Source organism: Macaca nemestrina, chromosome 8 (genome assembly GCF_043159975.1).
Source record: "Macaca nemestrina isolate mMacNem1 chromosome 8, mMacNem.hap1, whole genome shotgun sequence".
Lineage (NCBI taxonomy): Eukaryota > Metazoa > Chordata > Mammalia > Primates > Cercopithecidae > Macaca > Macaca nemestrina.
In genome coordinates, this window is record NC_092132.1 from 63,947,066 (window position 1) to 63,958,260 (window position 11,195).

The window sequence follows — 11,195 nt, forward strand, 5'->3', positions numbered from 1 at the left end:
GTCTGCTTGTATACCCCCAAAACTGAAAGCAGGGTCTTAAAGAGATATTTGTACACCCATGTTTACAGCAGGTTATTTGCAATAGTTAAAACATGGAAGCAACTCAAGCATCCGTGGACAGATGTATAGAAAGCAAAATGTAGTATATAGACACAATGAATTATTACCCAGTTTTAAAAAGAAGGAAATTCTGACATATGCTACAACACAGATGAACCTTGAGGACATGATGGTAAGTAAAATAAGCCAGTGATGAAAGGGCAAATACTGTATTTTTTCGCTTACATGAGGTACCTAGAGTAGTCAAAATCACAGATAGAAAGTATTAATAGAACCATGGTTTCCAGGGTCTGTGGGAAAAGGGGAATAGAAAGTTAACTATTTAACAGGCATAGAGTTTCAGTTTTGCGAGACGAAAAGAGTTCTGGAGATGGTTGGTGGTGATGGTTGCACAACAATGTGAATGTACTTAACACCATTGAGATGCATACTTAAAATGGTTAAGATAGTACATATTTTGTGTATTTTACCACAATAACTCTCACACCAAAAAAAGGTGATAATATAACCAAAGGAGAAGGGAGAATTAAAAAAAGAGTTGAAGATGTACAAGTGGATGTCCCGGGCCCTTAAACCCAAATGTAAATGTATCATGAGCACTTCCTTCCACCCTCTCCCTTAAACTTGCTCCTCACCCTCTTTTCCACATCTCAGCAATGTCAGAATGTTCCATCTTATTTTTCATTTCAAAAATCTGAAAATCATTCTTGAATAGTCCTCTTTCCTCACTCCATAACATTTATTTTATTTTTTTAAATATTGATTATATTAACTTCAAACTTATTTACTATGTTTGCTTTTCTTCTTCCCACCGCCAATATTACCGTAATTTTTTCTTTAATTACTTCAGAGTTCTCTCTTTAGGTCTCTATCACCTCCGGTCTTTCCAAGCCCTGTAGATGTTATGAATGATTAAATAACAGAAATCTGACTGGGACACTCACTGATTAAAACCTTTTAGTGACTCTCACTGTAGGCAGAAAAGGTCCAATCCCGTTAGCATGGCATGTGGAAACTGTCTTATGCTTGCCTTTCCTTATCTAACTCTCCAGTTTTATCAAGTCTCTGTTCTCTTCACATTTCTTGCTTTCATCATACCAATCTGCATCTTCTTTTTGCCTCGAGGTTTCTGTTTGTTTTGTACTTTACATTCTGCTTCTTCCTGGGCAGAATTCATTTTTTCCCACTCCCTTCTTCTCGAGCCTTCCTCATCCCTAATGGTGCCTCTGTGCTAATCCTTTGCAAAGTCCGTTTATGTAGGTATATTTGTGAATTTAGTTATTTTTGAAAATGGAGTCTTCGAGTCTAATTATTATTTTTCAATTGGTGTGGAATCATAGAGTAAGAAGATCCAGTTCAATATAAATTTGATAGATAAGTCAAATTCACGTTCCTATATTTTCACCATAAAACTAAGTCCATAGATACATCCAAGAAAGATCTTCAAGTAACAGCTTCCCAATTTATCCCATTTATCTTGCCTGGTATCTCTGTGAAGCTCATATAATTTTCCACTTTTTGACATTGTTTCTATCAATACATACGTAGAGACATAGAGGACACTGTACTATGAAAGGAAGAGAGGCAGGATTAAGTGGGTATCTCTCCAAAACACAGTGTGGTCGTAGAGTCCATCTATATTTTGAAGCAGATATGAATAATCCAAAAAACCAGCCACTTCCTCTTTAGAAACACAGGATCAAGTTAAGTAATGAGCTGGCTATCCCCTCTTCCCTAATTCCCACTGTAGCCATCATAGGGCTACAATTTCTGATTTAGAAATACTCCTTTCAAAGTCTGAAGCATTACTGACCTCAGTTTTCATATGAAAATTACTTGTCAGCTTTCAGCAGATGACCCAGCCTCTTGCTTAGAACAGTGAATTTTTTCCCAGTGTCTCCAGTACTAAAAGACGAGGAACGACTAAAGATCTGTTCCTGATTAAAGGAGACTAAAGAGAAAAGAGACATGATGGCTGAAAGCAACGCATGACCATGGATAGGATTCTGGGTCAGAAAGGCTGGGTTTTTCCCCCCTTTTTTTCAGTAGGAAAGGAAAAACTGCCAGGACAATTGGTAAGGTTTGAGTGGGGTCTGTGCATTAGATAGCAGTATTGTCATCAGTGTTGATTTCCTGATTTTGATGGGCAATTTAGGAGACATCCTTGTTTGGAAAGGAGTGGGGCAACATTTCTCAACTTATTCTCAATGACTGAGCAACAAACAGCTTGCTTCTTATGAAGAGAGAGAGGGAGGGAGAAAGAGAGAGAGAGATGGGGACAAAAGTGTCAGAATGTTGACAATTATGGAATCTGAGCAAACGGTATATATGGGAGTTTTCTGTGTTGTTCGGGAAGTGTTTTTGTAATTGTTTCAAAATTAAAAGGTAACCAAAAAACAACAACAACAACAAAATAGAATAAAGTCTGGGGAAGGAGGTGGCATGAAACAAGAGAAAGTATCAATTGCCAAAAAATGAATTTGCCTAAAAATTCTTTACATGTTAATAAATATGATATGCATAACTCCTTAGAAAGAAATTGCTAGGCCGGGCGCGGTGGCTCACGCCTGTAATCCCAGCACTTTGGGAGGCCGAGGCGGGCGGATCACAAGGTCAGGAGATCGAGACCACGGTGAAACCGCGTCTCTACTAAAAATACAAAAAATTAGCCGGGCGCGGTGGCGGGCGCCTGTAGTCCCAGCTACTCAGGAGGCTGAGGCAGGAGAATGGCGTAAACCCAGGAGGCGGAGCTTGCAGTGAGCCGAGATCGCGCCACTGCACTCCAGCCTGGGCGACAGAGCGCGACTCCGTCTCAAAAAAAAAAAAAAAAAAAAAAAGAAAGAAAGAAATTGCTATTTTTTAGCAAAGACTTGGATCCAACCCAAATGCCCATCAATGATAGACTGGATAAAGAAAATGTGGCACATATACACCATGGAATACTATGCAGCCTTAAAAAAGAACGAGTTCATGCCCTTTGCAAGGACACGGATGAAACTGGAAGCCATCATTCTCAGCCAACACAGGAACAGAAAACCAAACACTGCATGTTCTCACTCATAAGTGAGAGTTGAACAATGAGAACACATAGACACAGGGAGGGGAACATCACACACTGGGGCCTATCAGGGGGTGGGGGCCAAGGGGAGGGAGAGCATCAGGACAAATACCTAATGCATGCAGGGATTAAAACCTAGATGACAGGTTGATGGGTGCAGCAAACCACCATGGCACATGCATACATATGTAACAAACCTGCACTTTCTGCGCTTGCATCCCAGAACTTAAAGTAAAAATAAAAATAAAAATAAAAAAGAACAGTCCTACTACACGTGAATTTTCAAGGTGGTCAGCCGCCTCCACATGTTCTTAAATAGTGAGCACTTCACATAAATAACCTTCACCAAAAACAAAAGAAAGAAATTGCCATTTTTATATATATACTTATTAAATAATAGATAAGAAATGGACTTATTTTGTAACTAGTAAAAATAAACTGGAAGTTGTCATATTAAAAAAAATTATTTGCTCAGAGTTAATTTGGTATGGTTGTTTTAAGTAAAATTTTTATTATAAGTGAAGTGATCCAGGAGTAAAAACAATGTAAAAATTATCTTGAAATCCCCATATATAAAAACTTATTGGAAAAAGTGATGTTTTTAAAAATATATCATTTATGTTAAGCAAATTGTCTCTTGAAATTATAACATCAGTTTCTCTAGTGTAGAAAATACTAGCAAATGGAGGACTGTTTCAATGGTAAATATCACATTCAGACTATTTATTAACCAAAGTTAATTTCAAAATACTTGTTTTCCTTATTGGATAATATAATATCATCTTAAAAAGAAAAATTTTAAATACTGAATTACTTTTCAGATTCCTAGATTAAATGTACACTTTGAAAAGTTATTATATTACTGCATCTATCAAAATTGAAATTGAATGATGAACACAGTAAGGAATGTGATACTTAGAGGTGTCACTGCATGTGGAAATAAAAATCTTAAGATGCTTTATCAAATCCAGCTAAAGTACTATCTGTGCAGCAATAAATTATCAGACATATTTCTGAATACTTGTGTAGCTTCCAGTATATGTTTAACTTTACCAGTATCCATCATCAGTGGCAACCGTAGCATCTCAAAATTAAAAATTATTAAAAATTACTTGATGTCTTAAAATGTCACAAGAAAGTCAGTACAGAAAATGAGATGTTGAAGGATCATAGAAAAATGACATATTGGAGAAATAAGTCTTGAAAGTGTCATAAAAACAAGACATGTAACTATTCTATAACAAATTACAGTATTCTAGTTCCTTTACTAGGATTAACATTAGAAACAATCTAATTTTAATTTTTTTTCTACTTGAGGAAATGGTGCTCACTTTTCTTTTTATGATCAAACCAAAGTGCCAAAGGCTAGCGGTGGTAGCAACAGAAATAGCAGAGAACTTTCTTAGTTGAGAAGGGAGACTTGTGCTATGTAACTGAGAAAGATGAAGAGAGTCTGAGCATCCCTCCACCATCTGATAATGACCAGAATAAAACACCTGTCACAGGACCAGGTCAGGAGAGGATAATGTACTAAAACCCTGTCTTCAGTCACTGTTAGAGAGATAAAGAACACTAATGAGAATTGCCAGTTAAAAAAATACTATTTATTTCTTTGGTCACTCATCCATAAAACATTTATTGAACACTTATGATATGCCAGATAGTGTCTTAAGGATACAGAAGTGAGTGGAAAATATTTTCTTTTTTTGATACACTCATAGAACAGCTCAGGAGACAGCTGGGAAACAGCAATTTACCGTACTATGAAATAAGCTGTCTAATATACTTCTGTTAAACATTTATTTCTATCTTCACACCATGGGGACTATCTAGCTCTGAACCAGTCTCTCAGAGAAAGAGATGTTTGAGTTGGTTTGGGAAGATGGGTGTATGCTGTCATGAGGCCAGCTCCATGTGATTCATGCAACTGGTTGTTGTGAAGGTCCAAATTCACCATTTGGTGAAGCTATTTACAAAGGCATAGTAATTATGAAGACTTGTTCTGCAAGTAACAAGAGCTCAGAGACAAAATTCTTTATAAGAATGGAATTTATTAACCAACATAATATGAATTTTTGAAATAAAGTGGCCTTCGGTTCCTTCCACGTTTCTGCTGTGCTATCCTCAGTTCTGGCCCCATCTTTGAGGAGGTAACACATGGATGCAGCAGTTGTAAATCTCACGTGCGATAGAAAAATGTGTAGAGGCAAAAGAGAGACTGTCTCTCCCTTTGGTTCTCTCCTGGGGTGGGGAATTTTACAGAAGCCAGAATTTTTATTTTATTTTATTTTATTTTAAGTTCTGGGATGCATGTGCAGAATGTACAGGTTTGTTATATAGGTAAATGTGTGCCATGGTGGTTTGCTGCACCTATCAACCCATCACCTAGGTATTAAGCCCCACATGCATTTGCTGTTTATCCTGATGCTCTCCCTTCCCCTGTAGCCCTGGCCCCAACAGGCTCCAGTGTGTATTGTTCTCCTTGTGTCCATGTGTTCTCATTGTTCAGCTCCCGCTTATAAGTGAGAACATGAGGTGTTTGGTTTTCTCTTCCTGTGTTAATTTGCTGAGGATAATTGAAACCAGAAATCTGATGTTAGCTTTTGTCTCATGGGCCAACTGAGTTCTAAAATGGACTATGGGAATATCATTCTATGACAGGAGAATCAAAACAACAAGGAAGGTTATGCTGATGGGAGACCTTTGCTACACGACCCAGCTGGCCAACAGGCATAGCAATGTATGCTTGCTATCTTTAAAGCAGAGAGTGAATACACATCTAGAACCAGTTAAGCAAATGTTTAACAACTTGCTGTATATTTGAACATCAGCTCTGACTGCACTTTCAACTGCTGAGGCACTTATTTTGAGCTTGGGTCTTAGTTTCCTGAAATTAACTCCAGGATTTTCACTTACCCGTTTTGCACTATAGATAATTTAATAATTGTTCCATCTATAAATATCACATTATATGTTTTCATCAAAAGTAATTCTTTATTCCACTTAAGTTATTGCTTTACAGTACCAAAATATCAACCTCTTGTTTATTTTGTTCACAAAGACATGGTTTGAATAAATCTTTTCTGAACTAAATAAATAGTTCATACAAAGCAGGTAAAAATATAACTATTGTTCTTCTGGTCCCTGACACTAACTTTCCAACATCTTCTAAATTTAACTGAAGTTCAAAACTGTAATGTAAATCCACAGCTACTGAATCTAATCCTTCTTACTAAACTCAGTACCTGCAAAGTCCACTTCCATTATTGGAGTTACAGAAGATGGTTTCAGAAGTAATTGCACTGAGATTTAAATAATTTGCTGCCTTTGTCTTTCTTTTAGAATGCAAATTCCAAACATCTTTTTCTACATGAAACTTCCCAAAATTTTTTCTTATAATTTAAAATATCTTTTAATGTAGAGTTTACTTTGTAAGCCTGAAAGACAAATTTTCTAGGCATTAGCTCTGCTTCCTTTTTAGAGCTTAAATCACACACCATTATTCAATGATAATTGTCACCTTTCTTTCCTGTCCTCAATTACCTTTGATTAACAACAATGATAATATGTTAATAATACCCTCCACTTCCCTCCAAGCAATTGTAGGTGTTTCAATTACATTAACTAATATCAACCCATCAACCCTGTAAGGAAGGGAAGGGAAGATATTATTTTAATGAAGAGGATGTTTGAGCACTGTGACTTACCCAAACAAAAAACAGCTGAGGTGGATCAAGAAAGGATTTCTTGTCTTAGGTGGGAAAACATCTCAGCCAGGTGTTTATCAATTTGTTAGGATATTCCTTCAGGGTTGACTCAGCATTCATTGTTCAAAAAGTTGATGTCTATTGAAAATTGTCATCGTTCCACAAGTAATATTTATCAGGTGACTCGGGTGCAAATCTTTTTGCTAGAAGCTAAAATCATTGACCAGAATTTAATTTTACATGCTAATTTTCTGTCTCTTAATTTGGAGGTAAATAAAATGAGTCAAATGCTGGTACCTAGAACCTTTAGTCTTCTGCTATTGCCCATTGGCCATTTCAGAAGAGTCATGTGATGAAGATGCTCTTTAAACTAAGCTACTGGCAGCACCTTAATGCCTGTCTTTTTTTAGTTTTCAATTACGAGTGGCTCTTCTCAGCAAGCGTTCCATGATGGTCGAGCCCTTCTTGGGAACCTGGAAGCTGGTCTCCAGTGAAAACTTTGAGGATTACATGAAAGAACTGGGTGAGAAATACCATTACAAATTTGGAAATTGGCAAAGCATTTTGTAATGTGGTTGGGTTTGTACTTTACCATGAATTTTCCTACAATTATCTTTCTTATGTGATCCTAGGGTATATTCCTATAGACTAATATAATTTCTGCATCTACTTTTGCTTTTTTAAATTACTAGTAATAATTGTCTCTTTTTGGGAGACTAGGCCCACAGACACCTCTGTCCCGTCATAATCCATATATTTAAGCCCATTTTATCCTTTTTGAAAATACTTCATCCTAACTTCTAGGTAGAATTTCATTTTAGCTTGGTCATTTCATTTAATAACATTTTTCCCAGTTTCAAATTTATAGATAGTAATCACTACCTACAATTAAATCGATCAATTAAATTTGTTTCAAGGTTTGCTTTAAGTTATAGCTTTAAAACAGCAGTATCAACAAACAAAATTTCTAGCTGGTTCTCATACATGTGAGAGATATTTTACAAACATGATTTTGAAGAATTACAAATCGGAAGAAACAGAACATTTTTACTTATTGAATGTCTCACCCTGATATTCCTCAGAATTATAAACCCTACCTGTCCTTTAATCTCTAACTCAAGTCATATAGTTACACATTAATTATAATGACTTGGGTGTATAATAACTAAACTGTTCTTTACTAATAGAAGAACAGCAATTATTTAATATTTTTCACATTTAATTAAGAGAAACTTCCCTTGCAATAGTAAACTGTATGCAAAGCCAAGGACTTTCTTATCTTTACTTTTTTTTAACTTACTTAAAACGCTCAATGGATGCTTACAATTATTAATTATGTTTACTTATTCTAGACAATGAAATAACAATGCCTTATCCCCATAATAAGTCAATGTGCTTATAAATGTAATATTGTTCCTCTGACGTAGTCAATATTAACTTTCTCAGAGGGTCATAAGAAACAAGTTTTTCTATCTCTTCATAGTTTTATAGACTCACTTGTTTTGAATTAAAATTGCGGGGGGTATATAAAAAACTAGGGCCTTATGGCCAGAATAGCACTTGCATTGACTGGGAGCTGGGCTTAGGCATAATACAAGCAGGAATAACAGCTGAGCAGTTTCTATATGCCAGTACCACGCTAAGCCCTTTCATTTAACCTTTTAAAACATCTGCTGGCCGGGTACAGTGGTTCATGCCTATAATCCCAGCACTTTGGGAGGCCAAGGCAGGCGGATCACCTGAGGTCAGGAGTTCGAGATCAGCCTGGCCAACATGATGAAACCCCCTCTCTACTAAAACTACAAAAATTAGCTGGGCATGGTGGCATGTGCCTGTAATCCCAGCTACTCGGGGGGCTAAGGCAGGAGAATCGCTTGAACCTGGGAGGCAGAGGTTGCAGTGAGCTGAGATCATGCTGTTACACTCCAGCCTGGGCAACAGAGTGAGACTTTGTCTCAAAACAAAAAACAAACAAACAAACAAACAAAAAAACCCTGCAAGGTTAAGCATACAGTTATCCACACTTTACTATTGAGAAAACTAAAGGTTAGGAGAGGTAAATAATATGCCAAGCTAGCAAGTGGCTAAGTTAGAACCTGGGTTTTAACCATCTCACTCTTCTTTGTGATGCAAATGTCTAATACTGCTTCTCTGCAGCGAGATGTGTCATATCAGTTCCTGAATCTAAATGTGAAATGGAGCTTGATATCAGGACAGAGAGGGAGTCAGCTCTTCTGCCCACCAACTGCAGGAGTCAAGTTTGACAATGGGAAATTCCCAACCAGAACAACAGGGCCAGGCTCCAAGTCAAACTCGTCCCGCACCCACACGGTTGTTGTAACACTCCACAAGGTGAAGTGCAAGCATTTGATCTCTTGAAAGGCACCACACACATTTACATTGTAGAGGAAGTGTAATAGTCTCAGAGAGTGAATTTAGCTTTTCAAAATATCACATATACACCTTATGACTGGGAGTATCTAGCTCAACCCAGATATCACACAGAACATAAAATAAGTTACTGTATATTATCCAAAATTTCAAAATAGGTAAAGTAAGCATTCTTTGAAAATTGACTTCCAAAGTGATTGTTAACAATGTCTTCATAAGGTCCAAGGTTATCTCTGTCTTACAGGAGTGAATTTTGCAGCCCGGAGCATGGCAGGGTTAGTGAAGCCGACAGTAACTATTAGTGTTGATGGGAAAACGATGACCATAAGAACGGAAAGTTCTTTCCAGAACACTAAGATCTCCTTCAAGCTGGGGGAAGAATTTGACGAAACCACAGCAGACAACCGGAAAGTAAAGGTCAGAACTAATTCTTCCTGGTGTTCAACAATCAGGAAAAAGCTAGAAGGTGGTTAGGCATGGTTTACTCTGTAACTTGATTTATCACCAAGTCCATCTGGGCTTGTTCCGTTGATATTCTCACATCTCTAAAGTTAATCCTTTTGCTAATTATTTTGATGGTTAACAATAGGGTTAAAAAAATTCAAATTGTTTTTGCTTCATTTTTTCTTATCTCTTTGTCATTCTATGAAAGAGCACATAGAAAGAAACAAACACAAATAGCTAATGCATTGTTTGCCTAAGAACGAGCACTAATTGAATAATCTCTTGAGACTTCTTCTAGTTGGATAGTACTAAATCACAACAACCAAAGTGAGGATTTTAAGGAAAGAATTTCAGAATTGAAATTAAAAAGTAGATATCTGGTCTCACGTAGGTTAGAAGGTAGTGACTTGCTACTTCTAACTGATTTCTTTATGCATTTATAGAGCACCATAACATTAGAGAATGGCTCAATGATTCATGTCCAAAAATGGCTTGGCAAAGAGACAACAATCAAAAGAAAAATTGTGGATGAAAAAATGGTAGTGGTAAGTTTTCTTTAAATTGTTCTGATCTGATACATGCCTTTCAAGTTACGCAATTGTTTTTGCATCCTGAATTAAGGGTTTGGTCTGAGGAGAAAGGGGCAGGGCGAGTTTAGCCTGTTATCTACCAACTCTAATAGATTCCTCTTTGCTTTTAGGAATGTAAAATGAATAATATTGTCAGCACCAGAATCTACGAAAAGGTGTGAAGAAAGGTCCACAGCAATGGAAACTTGTTCACTGACAGGGAACTGGTACTTGAAGAAGATATGCCTCAGGGCTAGTGACTTTTTAAAAAATATCTCAATATAAATTTGCTCAATAAAAACATCAAATTAATCAGAGTTTTGAAGCTATTTGATAATGAGGATTAGGAACAGACCAATAAATTGATGAGGCAAGAAGCTACTTGCCTGTGGTGTGATTGTAACAGCACCAGAGTCCCCTCTGTCCTCTGCCCACCTGACTTCCACAGTCCTTGAGCTCTCACTGAAGGACCCACTCCATTTAGGTTAAGGCATTCTATCAAAGCCATGTGGAAATTCAGGTGACCTGCTAGGTAGCACAGATTCTAAAAACCAACATTGCTGACTTTTTATTTTTTCGGAAGTCTATCCCTCTTAAAGCAGATACATAGATTAAATGATGGTGATATAGACAGATAGATAGCATTAAATAGAGACTGGGTGTTGTACACTATGGATAAGTTGCTCTAAAAGAGTATTTAAAACAGTCATCTCATTTCTCCATAAATCCATTTAAAATAATCAGGCTGGTGCATCTGTCACAACTGTTTACAACCTGGCCTTTGCAGAATGACATTTTATTACATGCCAGTCCTGAATTTCTAAATGCCTAGTAAGAATATAATTGTTAGAGCTGCACAGAGTCCCTTAATAGTTTCACCAAAGGCTGTTGGTAGAAATTCATGTTCTCATGGCTTAGGGTAAAACAGCCTAATGGAGGTAAAATTAAAGGACAAAGCCTAAAATG

The 11,195-nt window shown here is 36.9% G+C and overlaps 1 protein-coding gene across 1 annotated transcript; it reads left to right on the forward strand.

Annotated features, from left to right (window-relative positions):
- The first annotated feature begins 7,225 nt into the window (after positions 1-7,225).
- On the forward strand, positions 7,226-10,541 carry LOC105483513 (fatty acid binding protein 9). Its single transcript, XM_011744399.3, has 4 exons — positions 7,226-7,348; positions 9,461-9,633; positions 10,104-10,205; positions 10,361-10,541. Exons 1-4 carry the CDS (start codon positions 7,273-7,275, stop codon positions 10,409-10,411), a joined length of 402 nt encoding a protein of 133 aa, XP_011742701.1. The 5' UTR covers positions 7,226-7,272; the 3' UTR covers positions 10,412-10,541.
- The last annotated feature ends 654 nt before the right edge of the window (positions 10,542-11,195 follow it).